Source organism: Artemia franciscana, chromosome 4 (assembly GCF_032884065.1).
Source record: "Artemia franciscana chromosome 4, ASM3288406v1, whole genome shotgun sequence".
Lineage (NCBI taxonomy): Eukaryota > Metazoa > Arthropoda > Branchiopoda > Anostraca > Artemiidae > Artemia > Artemia franciscana.
This window is the reverse complement of record NC_088866.1, coordinates 21,906,971-21,922,480: the sequence shown is the minus strand read 5'-3', so window position 1 is coordinate 21,922,480 and position 15,510 is coordinate 21,906,971. Positions and strand designations below refer to the sequence as shown.

General features: G+C 35.1%; 1 protein-coding gene across 1 annotated transcript in view; it reads left to right on the top strand.

The window, feature by feature from the left end:
* Positions 1-747: 747 nt before the first annotated feature.
* Positions 748-15,510, top strand: part of LOC136026150 (myb-binding protein 1A-like) — a 91,792-nt gene continuing 77,029 nt past the window's right edge. The window contains exons 1-2 of the mRNA XM_065702453.1: positions 748-911; positions 13,364-13,570. Of these exons, the coding sequence (XP_065558525.1) occupies positions 789-911; positions 13,364-13,570 (330 nt within the window). The 5' untranslated portion in view covers positions 748-788. The remainder of the gene's footprint in view (positions 912-13,363; positions 13,571-15,510) is intronic.

Below are 15,510 nucleotides of genomic sequence, written 5' to 3'. Positions count from 1 at the left end.
CACAAAACTACTTCCAAAAATGAGCGGAAATAAAGTAAAATAATCTTCCAAGCGTACAAGTACCACAAATCACTATCAATAAATAAATCAAACTCAAAACGAACAGAAATTACAATAAATAACCGAGTCAAACTCAAAACGAGGAAAAATAAACATTAGTGTGGCTGATAACCCTTATGCCTTCTCAAGACCAGAACAAAATTTGTGCTTTACTGAAAGAAAACACGTTTTAAATAGTTTCACTTTTTTTACTTTCATAAATAAAAAATTATCAAATATCAATATCTCTTATCAATTATAAAATTTCAGTATATGAGTATGATGGTGTGATTACTGGGTTTCCTGGAGTAAAACAATAGGTATCACAAAACGGTACCGACCGCTATCGTTTATTGAAAAACAAGAGATTTAAAAATTTGAGAAAAATCTTTGATTCTATTGATTTTTAGTATCGTTGCTTGTTTCAAGTTTTCCTCAAATTTACATGTATTATTCTCTAGTAGGTACTTTTAAAGTCCCAGTATCAGGGCTATATTTTTATTCAGATTTGAACGATATGTCTATCAAGGTGTTTTTATCAGATTTGAAAGTTTCCCTTAAAAAGAAAATCGGAATCAGTCGGCGAAGAAAAATCAGCCATCTAAAAATCCGACACACATCATCTACACCATTTCGCCTGAAAATCAACTACTCACCACTGGAAAAAGAGCCCGAAAAAGACGACGGAAGAAATAAGCGTTGTTGATTTCCAGCAAATAATTTAAATGTAATTTTCACCCTACTCAAGCATGACAGCCAGAGAAGTTGATGAGAAAACTCTTAATCTCTTTTGGGAATTAAAAGCTGAAGATAAAAAGAAACAAAAAGCATGCATAAATAAATTATCTGGGATAATAAGGGGTTTACTCCAGGTAAATCATTCTGCTTAGCAGTGTTGATAAAAATTTTACATCTAGTACCAAATTTGTTAAAAGATATATGGATACATTGAAGTCACCAAAAAAGGCTAGGTAGGTAAAATTTTAGTTAATTGACTTCTTTCTATCCCAGAAAGGGTTTAGATTAGGAAAATTAAATTTTCAGGGATGAATCTACAGATTAAAGTATGTCCTGGGAAGATTTTTTGAAGCAATTACTTCCACTCCTTCTCCCTCTAGGGGGCCCTGACCTTTGATGACCTTTAAAAATATATGTGTGTTATAAAAGTGAAACCTTGCAAAATAGATCTTTTGCTTAATTGAAGTACAACAAAATTGTTTTCAGCTTCATAACTTTGCTCAATTCTGTTTTATAAGGGTTTAAAGATATGCAAATAGCCTACATTTCCTAAATTTTGAAAAAAAACATTAATATGGCTAAAAATTCTACTCAGATAACTGGAATTGCATTTTCAAAACTAAAGGCAGAGAAAAAGCAACTAGTAACACAACACATTTTTAACACTAGTAACTTCAACACTCTTGAAGATACTTCCCAACTTCAAAATGACCCTGATCTCCTTAGTATGTGGGCAAAATCTTGGCTACTCACTTTCAATGTGTCAAAATGTCATGTTTTACACTTTGGGCACAGGAATATCAATACAACTTACTCTCTTTATGGTCAGCTCCTTTCTCCAGTGTTGGAAGAACATGACCTAAGAGTAATTGTTGACAATGATCTTAAATTCAGCACTCATTCAAAGAAGGCAGCAGCATCAGCTAGCTCATCACTAGGGTTCACAAAAAGAACAATATCCTCCTGTTCTCCTAAAATTCTGAGCCTTTTGTATAAAGGACTTGTTTGGCCAAGGCTTGAGACAGGCATGGTCCTTGCATCCCCCTTTTTCAAAAAAGATGTTAAAATTCTTGAAGATGTCCAGAGTAGAGCCACTAAGATGGTGAGTGGACTGCATGAGCTCCCTTACCCTACAAGGCTATGCAAGCTGAAACTCCCAACTCTGGTTTATAGAAGAAGACAGGGTGATGCTATTCTGGTTCATAAACTTATTAATTCAAAGGCTGTTCCTGGTCTTCTTCCTCTGGCGTCTCAGGATTCTTGTACAAGGGGACATAACTTGAAGTTATCCAGGCATTTCTCCTCAAAGAAGCAACACACCCATTTTCTTACCAACCATGTTGCCAACCTCTGGAACAAATTACTGCCAGATACCATTGCTGCCCAAACCACAGACAGCTTAAAGAACCATCTTGACAATGAAATGGAAGTATAACTGGGAAGCACTCAAATCAGCAACATCAAACCACTAGTCAAGTGTATGTATTCAACTATGTGTCATGTGTTATCAACTCTGGAGTTTCTACAAGGAAAAATCCTTATATTGCTCCAAGCTGTAATTTAAGGTAATAGACTTGTCATGTCGGCAAATTTCAAAGCCCTCTAGAGGGAGAAGGAGTGGAGGTGGGTGCTTTAAAATACCTTCCCAGGACATACTTTAGCCTATAGACCCATCCCTGAAAGTTTCATTTTCCTTACCTAAACCCTTTCCAAGATAGCAAGAAGTCAATTAACTAGAATTTTACTGCTAAATGTTTTGAATAGCCTACAAACTAAGTCCATTAAATTCTCTCACCATCTTTTTCATTTATGCTTTGTAGGCCTACTCCTTAGCCTACTGCTTTCCTTGATGTTGATTATTTGTTTAAGCTTGGCATTTTGTTTCTGGTGCCTGGGCCTGGTTGCCATAGCCACCCAAACAACCCATAGCAATGTAAACCATAAAAAATTGGTAAATTATGGTGTCTATATAAAAAGAACAAATAAAAGTAGCATAGGCAGCTCTGATAAAATCTCTTTACAACATGTTTGAAGATATTAGGCTATGAAGTAAGAATTGTTTATTACCAAATTCCTTTCTAGATATGGTTACTCACCCCTTTGTAGAGATTGTCATGGATGCCCATATTACCTCTGAATTCACCCCTACAAAAGCATAAACCATGTCCAATCTAGAGTTTCATTTCAGATTGCAAATATCCATTTTCTAGCCTAAGTAACAATTTAAACTGTGCTATTGAACTGTAACTAAATGCTACTTGTTGTCAATTTTAATCAGTTAAAAACCAAGAAATTAATTTTACATTGAAAATTCATATTTTAAGCTCTCAGAAATATATGTGTAATCCAAGTAGAAAAACTTATTAATTATGTGTATTACTACTGCCACCTATTTTGACTATAATGTATTTGAAGCTCTCAGTTTTAATGGCTTTATCTCTTACTAAACATTTGTTTCATTGAAACATGCCCTTGGATCTTATATTGTAAATTAAATAAAAAAAACAAGTTTTTTCAACTGAAAGTAAGGAGCAACATTAAAACTTAAAACAAACAGAAATTACTTTGTATATGAAAAGGGCTGCTTCCTCATCAACGCCCCGCTCTTTACGCTAAAGTTTGACTCTTTCTCTCAGCTCTTCTTTTTAAAACAGTAAAAAACTTTAGCGTAAAGAGTGGGGCGTTGATGAGGAAGCAGCCCCTTTCATATATGAAGTAATTTCTGTTTGTTTTAAGTTTTAATGTTGCTCCTTACTTTCAGTTGAAAAAACTTGTTTTTTTTATTTAATTTCTGAACGTTTTTGAATCAATACATGTTTTGATTTTGGCTCTGCAGAGGAATTTGCAGATTTTTAATTTTTTTTTTTTTGGCTAAATGGCTTTCTCATAATTTTGATTGAATGATTTTGAGAAAAAAAGAATGGGGAGGAAGCCTAGTTGCCCTCCAATTTTTTGGTTAATGAAAAAGGCAACTAGAACTTTTAATTTTTACAAATCTTTTTATTAGTAAAAGATATACATAACTTATAAATTAGCTTACATAAAGAATTTTTTATTCTCATGTTTTTATTACACATATGAGAGAGTTTGCCCCCTCATCAGTACCTCTCTCTTTACACCAAATCTTAAATTTTGTCCCAATTCATTAAGAATGACCCCTGAATCACAAAAGCCACAGAATAAATAGTTGACATTACTAAAAATACTTCAGCGTAAAGAGCAAGGTATTAGGAGGAGGTGAGGCCCTCATATGGGTAATAATTTCTGTTCGTTTTAAGTTTTAATGCTGCTCCTTACTTCCTGCTGAAAAAAAAACTTTTTCATATTAATTTTTTCATTGTTTTTTATGGCACTTGGTATTAACCAAGTGACATATAGCAATTGCCAATTCTGTTGGTCTGTCTGTCTGTCGGTCTGTCGGTCCTGGTTTTGCTACTTTAGGCACTTCCAGGTAAGCTAGGACGATGAAATTTGGCAAGCATATCAGGGACCGGACCAGATTAAATTAGAAATAGTCGTTTTCCCAATTTGACCATCTGGGGGGGGGGCGGTTAATTTGCAAAAAAATAGAAAAAATGAAGTATTTTTAACTTATGAGAGGGTAATTGGATCTTAATGAAATTTGATGTTTGGAATGATATTGTGACTCAGAGCTGTTATTTTAAATCCCGACTGGATTTGATGATATTGGGGGGAGTTGGAGGGGGGAAACCTAAAGTCCCGGTTTTGCTACTTTAGGCACTTCCAGGTAAGCTAGGATGATGAAATTTGGCAAGCGTATCAGGGACCGGACTAGATTAAATTAAAAATAGTCGTTTTCCCGATTTGACAATCTGGGGAGGAGTGGGGGGCCGGTTAATTTGGAAAAAATAGAAAAAATGAAGTATTTTTAAGTTATGAGTGGGTGATTGGATCTTAATGAAATTTGATGTTTGGAATGATATTGTGTCTCAGAGCTGTTATTTTAAATCCCGACCGGATCTGATGACATTGGGGGGAGTTGGAGGGGGGAAACCTAAAATCTTGGAAAACACTTAGAGTCAAGGGATTGGGATGAAACTTGATGGGAAAAATAAGCGCAAGTCCCAGATACATGATTGACATAATCGGAACTGATTCGCTCTTTTTGGTGTAGTTGGGGGGGAGTAATTCTTAAAAATTAGAAAAAATGAGGTATTTTCAACTTACAAATGATTGGATCTCAATGAAATTTGATGTTTAGAAGGATATCGTGTCTTAGCTCTTATTTTAAATCCCGACCGGATCTGGTGACAGGGGTGGGGAGTTGGGAGGGGGAAACCTAAAACTTGGAAAACACTTAGAGTGGAGGGATCGGGATGAAACTTCGTGGGAAAAATAAGCACAAGTCCTAGATACATAATTGACATAACCGGAACGGATCTTGTCTTTTTTGGGGAGTGGGGGGGGGCTAGGGTTAATTCTGAAAAAATAGAAAAAATGAGGTATTTGTAACTTATGAAGGAGTGATCAAATCTCAATGAAATTCGGAAGGATATCGTGTCTCAGAGGTCTTATTTTAAATCCCGACTGGATCTGGTGACATTGGGGGGAATTGAGGGGGGGGCCTAAAATCTCGGAAAACGCTGAGAGTGGAGGGATCGGGATGAAACTTGGTGGGAAAAATAAGCACAAGTCCTAGATACGTGATTGACATAACCGCAACGGATCCGTTCTCTTTGGGGGAGTTGGGGAGGGTTAATTCTGCACAAATTAGAAAAATGAGGTATTTTTAACTTACAAAGGAGTGATCGGATCTTAATGAAATTTGAAGTTTGGAAGTATATCGTGTCTCAGAGCTCTTATTTTTAATCCTGACTGGATCCGGTGACATTGGGGGAATTGAGGGGGGGACCTAAAATTTTGAAAACGCTTAGAGTGGAGGGATCGGGATGAAACTTGGTGGGAAAATAAGCACAAGTCCTAGATACGTGATTGACATAACCAGGACGGATCTGCTCTCTTTGGGGGAGTGGGGGCGAGGGTTAATTCTGAAAGATTAGAAAAATGAGGTATTTTTAACTTACGAGTTAAGAAGGAAACATGTTTAAGAAGGAAGCATGATAAGAATACAATATGCATATAAATTGTAGCAAACAGATTTTGCATGGAACTCCCTATATTTTACCCCCCCCCCCTTAATGTGTAAATATACAGTCAAAATTATATATTTCTCCTCTATTCTCCCAATGTGTCTCTCTTGTTTCATACCTTGTACTTATTAATTGAAGTAACTGTTTAAAAGAAGAACTGGAAAACAAGTGATGGGTGACAGAATGCATTGGTTTTATATAATTTGGACTATATATTTTCTTTTTAGGGGAAGGTGGGTTGGCGGTAAAGTATAGGGGGGATCCATGCAAAAGGTGTTAGCTACAGCTATTGTGCGTATTATGAAACGTTTTCTTAACATGTTCCCTTCTCTAGGCTTATACCCCTAAGCTGTAACTATTGCTGACGAAATCGGAATTCCCTAAGAAGCAACGTCCCGCAGATGTAACTGTTCCAGTCATCTATGCAGTCAGCACAGTAAAGGGAAAATATTTTTACACTCTGACAGTCATCAATGATGATTTTACATTCATGAACTTAGCTATTGACTTTTAATTTGTTCCCATGTCCTTTGGGCACAGACAACGCAGACCCCAGTTATTGCTCACCTGTTTCAAAGGCCGCCTTTTCAAATGCGCAATTTAAATACGTATTTAAAACGTTTTCCATGAATTTAATGAGCAGAAATGGAAGTCATTCAAAGAATCGATGTCAAAAGATAAGGATAAAATTGTAACTGAAATGTATGAAAAAATTCCTACCTATAAAGAACGGTATCGATAATTCAAAAGGGCAAGGTAATCATTTTGATATTATTCTGAAGTCGGGTGTTGAATATTTCGATAGCCTTGTAGACTCAAAGGACTGCAGGTACATACACAGGCTCTTGGTTTGTTTTTTAGGTGGGGGGGGGGTGGGTGATTAACTTAAAAAACAATGAAAATTGGTTCTATTAGTCTGTGGCCTTTCGAAAGAAAATTACTGGTACTTATGTATTATATATATGTAAATACGTTCTGAGACCATACTGGCTATGCATGACATATGAGAACAAAGAAAGGGAACAAAAAATGAAAAGAGAAAAAACAAATAGGTGAAAAAACGAGGATTTTATCAGCCAGTAGCTAAATATTGAAAAACAAGCAAATATTTCGACAAGGACCTCCGCCAAGTCGTCCTCAGTGCTCAAAGAAAAAAAAAAAAAAACAAAAAAAAAAAAACAAAAAAAAAACAGCAAATTCTAACCTTTATAAGTGACCTGCACGAGAGGAAGACAGATACTGACTCAACCAACAAAAAACCAAGTTTAAATCAATGAAAGAGAAGTTACCAATTAGATTGAATAAGTATCCTTTGCCTTGCAACAGATTTCGCCTGTCTACAATTTCGGTTTTCATTAGATATGCGGACATGTTGTCTTAAATTAGATTGAGCGGAAATATTCATAGATTCTTTTAATATTAAATTATTATAAATTGGGCTTAAGGAAATATCTCCCGTGTCTCTATTTATAGCCAAATTTCTATTTATATGTTTTTTTATCTCAATAGCCTCTTAAACACAGTTGTGATTATGGATTCTGCAGATTATCAAAATAAAATAAATAGCCTTTTATTGGATAAAAATACTTATAAAGAAATAAAAACTGATCCCACAGATAAATACACCAAGCAGTTGAGGAAAGAATTAGAAATTTTAAAAGATAATAGACTAATCACCCCTCAAATGTACAGAAAATTTTACCCAAAAGGTTGTTCAGCCCCGAAATTTTACGGTCTACCCAAAATTCATAAGAAGGATACTCCGTTACGTCCTATTGTAGCATGTTATAGCTCTCCAGCTACAGGCGTAGGAAAATTCTTAGCAACAATTTTCAAGTATCTTCTAACAACACAGAAATCTTATATAAAAAATTCCATAGATCTTGTTGAGAAGCTGAAAAATCATAGTATAACAGAAAAAACTATCTTATCTAGTTTTGATGCAATTTCCATGTACACTTCATGCGATGTCCATAAATGTGAACAGGCCTTACAAAGAAAATTAGAGGAAAATTCTACTTGGGCAGATTACAAAACCTTGGAAATTGACACAATAATGACGCTTGTACGTCTTTGCAACAAGTTCTCTTTATATTTTAGGTTTCGAGAAAAATTTTTCCTTCAGGTCAAGGGCCTGCCCATGGGCACTGTTTTGTCTCCTTTTTTGGCAAATTTTTACATGGATTTCATAGAACAGTCTGCTTTGCATAGTTTCCCCTTAAAATACTCTCTCTGGTTTCGTTTCGTTGATGATATTCTTGCTGTTTGGGAACATGGTCAGAACTCTCTAAAAGTTTTTTTGGCACATTTGAATTCTTTTGATTCGAATCTTCAATTCACAATAGAACTGGAAGATTCAGGAAAGCTCCCTTTCTTGGATGTTTTAATTATAAAAAATATTCCCAGCCTGGATTTTTCTATATATAGAAAGCCAACCCATAATGATCGGTATCTACATTTCTCGTCAAATCACCCTCCTTGTGTAAAAAGAGGGGTAGTAATTTCTTTAGTCGACAGGGTTCTAAAAATATGTTCACGTAATCATGTAAAATCCGAGTTAGACTATGTTAAGGACATTCTATTCTGCAATGGCTACCCAATCAACCTCATTGAAAATATAATAGATAGACGATTAAAAAAGATTAAACAGGAAAACAGGAAGCCCGTCCCCCTTGATTCAGGTACACTGGCAATTGAGAAAAAAACTTTCACTACATTACCATACGTATGAAAACTCAGCGACAAACTTGGAAAAATTTTAAAAAGACATAATCTCTCTGTTTCTTTTAAAACTGAACAAAAAGTTGAACATTTTTTCAACTCGGGAAAGGATAAAACGGACCCTATACTAGGCAGTGGTGTCTACAGAGTCCCTTGTTCATGTGGAAGATTTTACATTGGAAGGACCAATCAACAACTAGGGGAACGATTGCAAGAACACAAAATTTCAATAGACAAGTCCCTGAGATTGGAAAATAAAAATGACAACTTTGATTCAGCTCTGGCCCAGCATATATACGAAAATCCTGCCCATTTAGTTCTTTTTGAAGAGGCAACTTTAATATCTACTGTAAATGGTCTACCGCAATCTTTTAAAGAGGCTATTGAGATAAAAAAACATATAAATAGAAATTTGGCTATAAATAGAGACACGGGAGATATTTCCTTAAGCCCAATTTATAATAATTTAATATTAAAAGAATCTATGAATATTTCCGCTCAATCTAATTTAAGACAACATGTCCGCATATATAATGAAAACCGAAATTGTAGACAGGCGAAATCTGTTGCAAGGCAAAGGATACTTATTCAATCTAATTGGTAACTTCTCTTTCATTGATTTAAACTTGGTTTTTTGTTGGTTGAGTCAGTATCTGTCTTCCTCTCGTGCAGGTCACTTATAAAGGTTAGAATTTGCTGTTTTTTTTTTTTTTTTTTTTTTTTTTTTTTTTTTTTTTTTTTTTTTTTTTTTTTTTTCTTTGTTTTCTTTGAGCACTGAGGACGACTTGGCGGAGGTCCTTGTCGAAATATTTGCTTGTTTTTCAATATTTAGCTACTGGCTGATAAAATCCTCGTTTTTTCACCTATTTGTTTTTTCCCTTTTCATTTTTTGTTCCCTTTCTTTGTTCTCATATATATATATGTATTATATGTATTATACCTAACACACTCAAGAAGTGTAGTTACGTTAATCATAATGAAATACACCAAAACATGATGTAAATATAATACTTTAGTTTATACAATAGTATAATTTGGGCTATATATTTGCAAATTAGGGGGGGGGGAGAGAATATATCTCAGAAATGGGTTAAACACCTAACCTTACCCCCACCCCCCTGATGTACACATATTTGGCGCAAATCATACAAGTCCAATGCATTTTGTCTCCCGTCATTTCTCCTTGTGGCTATGAAACCGGTTTGGTCAGATCGTACATTCAGCTAACAGCTTGACTGTTTGGTATGTTACATGGCCTAAGTAACAAATTATTTTATGGTCTTTCCAAACATCAGGGTGGTTTATCTGACACTACCCCCCCCCCCCCCTCTTTCGTTAGTTTATTTCAGCTTAGGGTAAATGTTTAGTTTCGTCACAAGTTTTCTAAAGTGTGTATTACTGCATATAGCAAGATTCTGATGATCGCATATTGTTTCTCCGTTATTATTAGAGAAGCGCATTTATTTTTACCTTTCTAAAATCCCCCTTCAATGAAACTAAAAATGCGTAAAGTGGGCTTGCTTACAGGTAACATTATATATAGAGCGAAGCTCCATGAGCCCCGCTGGCAGCGGGGTGAGGTTTATATTCTATATTTTTTCAAAAAAGTGATAAAAAAAACCTCACACTAGGTTTTTATGGCACTTGGTATTAACCAAGTGACATATAGCAATCTTACAGGTAAGCTAGGACGATGAAATTTGGCAAGCGTATCAGGGTCCGGACCAGATTAAATTAGAAATAGTCGTTTTCCCGATTTGACCATCTGGGGGGGGGGAGTGGAGGGCCAGTTGATTCTGAAAAATAGAAAAAATGAAGTATTTTTAACTTATGAGCGGGTGATGAGATCTTAATGAAATTTGATGTTTGGCATGATATTGTGTCTCAGAGCTCTTATTTTAAATCCCGACCGGATCTGATGACATTGGGGGGAGTTGGAGGAGGGGAAACCAAAAATCTTGGAGAACACTTAGAGTGGAGGGATCAGGATGAAACTTGATGAAAACACTTAGAGTCAAGGGATTGGGATGAAACTTGATGGGAAAAATAAGCACAAGTCCCAGATACAAGATTGACATAATCGGAACGGATCCGCTCTCTTTGGGGTAGTTGGGGGGGGGGGGGTTAATTCTAAAAAATTAGAAAAAATGACGTATTTTTAACTTACAAACGGGTGATCAGATCTCAATGAAGTTTGATGTTTAGAAGGATATCGTGTCGTTGAGCTCTTATATTAAATCCCGACCGAATCTGGTGACATTGGGGGGGGGAGTTGGGAGGGGGAAACCTAAAACTTGGAAAACACTTAGAGTGGAGGGATTGGGGTGAAACTTGGAAAAAATGAGGCATTTTTAACTTACAAACGAGTGATCGGATCTCAATAAAATTTGATATTTAGAAGGATATCGTGGCTCAGAACGCTTATTTTAAACCTGACCCGATCTGGTGACATTGGGGGGGAGGGGAGTTGGGAGGGGGAAACCTAAAACTTGGAAAACACTTAGAGTGGAGGGATCGGGATGAAACTTGGTGGGAAAAATAAACACAAGTCTTAGATAGATGATTGACATAAACGGAACAGATCCGCTCTCTTTGGGGTAGTTGGGGGGGGGGGGTTATTTCTTATTGATTAGAAAAAATGAGGTATTTTTAACTTATGAACGGGTGATCGGATCGCAATGAAATTTGATATTTAGAAGGATATCGTGTCTCAAAGCTCTTATTTTAAATCCTGACCGGATCTGGTAACATTGGGGGAACTTTGGGGCAGGGGAACCTAAAATCATGGAAAACGCTTAGATTGGAGGGATTGGGATGAAACTTGGTGGGAAAAATAAGCAGAAGTCTTACATACGTGATTTACATAATTGGAACGGATCCGCTCTATTGGGGGGGGGGGGGAGTTAATTCTGAAAAATAAGAAAAAATGATCGTGATTGGATCTTCATGAAACTTCATATTTAGAAGGACCTCGTAACTCAGATTTCTTATTTTAAATCTCAACCGGATCAAGTGTAATTGGGGGGGCAGTTGGGGGGACCGGAAATCTTAGAAAATACTTAAAGCGGTGAGATCAGGTTGAAACTGGATGGGAAGAATAGAAACCTGTCTAAGATACGTGACTGACATAACCGGACCGGATCTGCTCTCTTTGGTGGAATTGGGGGAGGGGGGTTAAAATTCCGACCAGATCCTGTGACATTGGGGGAGTTGGAGGGGGGAACCGGAATTCTTGGAAAACGTGAAAACTGGGGAATCTTACGAATAGATGATTGGATCTTAATGAAATTTGACTTCTAGAAGGAATTCATGTCTCAGAGCTCTTGTTTCAAATCCTGACCAGATCTTTTGACATTGGGGGGGGGGAGTTGGAGGGGGAAATCATGGGAAAACACTTGGAGTGGAGGAATCGGGATGAAGCTTGGTGGATAGAACAAACAAATGTCCTTGATACGTGATTGACAGATTCGTAATGGATTCGCTCTCTTTGGGGGGGTTGGGGGGAGGGGTTCAGTGATGCGGCGAGTTTGGTGCTTCTGGACGTGCTAGGACGATGAAAATTGGTAGGCGTGTCGGGGAACTGCACAATTTGACTTGATAAAGTCGTTTTCCCAGATTCGACCATCTGGGGGGCTAAAGGGAGAGGAAAAATTAGAAAAATTAGGTATTTATAACTTAGGAGTGGGTGATCAGATTTTAATGAATTTTGATATTTAGAAGGACATCGTGACTCAGAGCTCTTATTTTAAATCCTGACCGGCATTAAGCCTCTTAGTTTCATTTTTAAATCAATCTATTTATTCTTAGAATTTTGTTAGAGCTCATACCATATGATCTCTTGGCTCTTAGCTCTTCTCGCCTCGTCACAAGTGCCATATGAGCTCTTAGCTCTTGTTTTTAAATAATGCTAGTAAATCCTGCACTCCCTTCATGGAAATTTTCTTCTCCCATGACAAATTCCTCGATGGAAAGTTCCCCCAGTATATCCCCCTCTTCTCAACTCCTCCCTCCAACCAAAAAATCCTCCTGAAAACGCCTGTACACTTCCTAATAACCATTACTATACATAAGCACTGGTCAAAGTTTGTAACTTGTAGCCCATCCCACAGGGACTGTGGAGGATTAAGTCGTCTCCAAAGACATAGTTATAAGGATTTTCGACTACGCTGAATAAAATGGCTATCTCAGAATTTTGGGGAAAATAATTAGCGTGGGAGGGGGCCTAGTTACCCTCCAATTTTTTTGGTCACTTAAAAAGGGCACTAGAACTTTTCATTTCCGTTAGAATGAGCCCTCTCGCAACATTCTAGGACAACTGGGTCGATACGATCACCCCTGGGAAAAAAAACAAACAAACAAATAAACATGCATCCGTGATCTGCCTTCTGGCAAAAAATGCAAAATTCCACATTTTTGTAGATAGGAGGTCGAAACTTCTACACTAGGGTTCTCTGATATGCTGAATATGATGGTGTAATTTTCGTTAAGATTCTATTCCCCCTATTTTCTAAAATAACGCAAATTTTCTCAGGCTCGTAACTTTTGATGCGTAAGACTAAACTTGATGAAACTTGTATATTTAAAATCAGCATTAAAATGCGATTCTTTTGATGTAGCTATTGGTATCAAAATTCCATTTTTTAGAGTTTTGGTTTCTATTGAGCCGGGTCACTCCTTACTACAGTTTGTTACCACGAACTGTTTGATTAAAAAAAAAAAAACTCCCAATTATACAGCTTTGGCCTTATTTTTAGAATAAAAAAGAAAAAGAGGTGCCAGATAAGGCAAAATACTGCATCAACAGACTCTTCAAAGGACTTGCAGCTGGATCTGACAGTTCCAGGCATGGCTTTTATGAATGTTTGAAGACAGTTGTGAACAGTAAACATCTTTTGCCAGTCAAATATTTCCAGGATGCTGCTAAAGACCAACTTCATACAACAGGAGTTATGACAAAAAATGTAGGTGAAAATCTCAGTGTTTTGTAGCTTTTGGGCTATTTTTGTTCTTTTTTTGTTGTTCTTGGATGACAAAACTTTATTACAACTGTTAAAACTTACTATTACTATCAAATTTAGTGGTATGTTTGTTTTGTTTTCTTCTTTTTTTATGACAAAACTTGTTACAAAACCTTACTATTACTGTTAAACCTTAATTTTACTATCAAATTTAGTAGCATATTGGTTTTGTTTTCTTTCTCTCTTTTTTTGGATCACAAAAACTTGTTACAAAACTTCACAGCTACTGTTAGACCTTACTGTTACCATTAAATTTAGCAGTTTATTTGTTTTTTTCTTTCTCTCTTTTTTTATTGTTATAAAACTTTACTATTACTGTTAAACCTTACCATTACTGTCAAATATAGTAGTATATTTGTTTTGTTTCTTTCTTTTTTTGGACAACAAAAAACTGTTACAAAACTTTACTATTACTGTTAAACCTTACTATACTTGTTTTGTTTTCTTTCTCTTTTTTTTGTTGATGACAATACTTGTTATAAAATTTGAAATTACTATTAGACCTTAATGTTACCATCAAATATAGCAATTTATTTGCTTTGTTTTCTTTCTTTCGTTTTTTTGGATGACAAAAACTTGTTACAAAACTTTATTAGTACTTTTAAACCTTACTATTATAGTCAAATTTAGTTGTGTATTTGTTTTGATTTTTTTTTTTTTTTGATGACAAAGACTTGCTACAAAACATTACTATTATTGTTAAACCTTCCTGTTACTGCCAAATTTAGTAGAATATTTGTTTTTTTTTTCTCTTTTTTTGGGTAACAAAACTTGTTATAAAACTTTAAGTTACTATTAGACCTTAATGTTACTGTCAAATACAGCACTTTATTTGTTTTGTTTTCTTTCTTTCGTTTTTTGGATGACGAAAACGTGTTGCAAAACTTTATTAGTACTGTTAAACCTTACTATTACTGTCAAATTAGTTGTATATTTGTTTTGTTTTCTTTTTTTGATGATGAAGACTTGCTGCAAAATATTACTATTTCTGTTAAAACTTACTGTTACTGCCAAATTTAGTAGTATATTTGCTTTTATTTTCTATCTCTTTTTTTTAGATGACAAAACTTGTTACAAAACTTTAAGTTCCTATTTGACCATAATGTTACCGTCAAATATAGCAGTTTATTTGTTTTTTGTTTTTTTTTTCTTTCGTTTTTTGAAAGATGAAAACTTGTTACAAAACTTTACTGTTATTGTTAAACTTTACTGTTACTATCAAATTTAGTAGTATATTTGTTTTATTTTCTCTCTTTCTTTTTTTTGGAGCACAAAACATTAACGTTACTATTATTAGATCTTGCTGTTACCATCAAATATAGCAGTTTATTTGTTTTGTTTTCTTTCTTTTTTTTTTCTTTTTTTTTTTTTTGATGACAAAAACTTGTTACGAAACTTTACTATTACAGTTAATCTTGCTCTTACTGTCAAATTTAGTAATTTTTTTTCCTTCTTTCATTTTTATGGATGATTAAAGCCTGTTACAATACTTAACTATAACTGTACTTTTGTATAGTGATATACCTTTATTTTACAGTTGTATAACTTCACTTTTACTTTGCTCAAATTTAGTAGTGTATTTGTTTTCTTTTCTTTCTTTCTTTTTTTGGATGACAAAACTTTCTTTTTTTGGATGACAAAATGTGTTACAAAACTTTACTTTACTATGACTGTTAATTTTACATTCCCACTGTAATTATTATAATCTTTAATTTACTTCTTTTTAAACTTTTGTTAGTACAATGAATATTCTCTTATCACCAAAGCTGAAAATAATTCTATTTTTACTCTAGAATCTTCAAAGGTTGTTCTGAAACTCCTAACCATCATAGTTCAAGACGCCTAATGTTTCCAGTCAAAATGCCAATATTTTTATTGTCTTC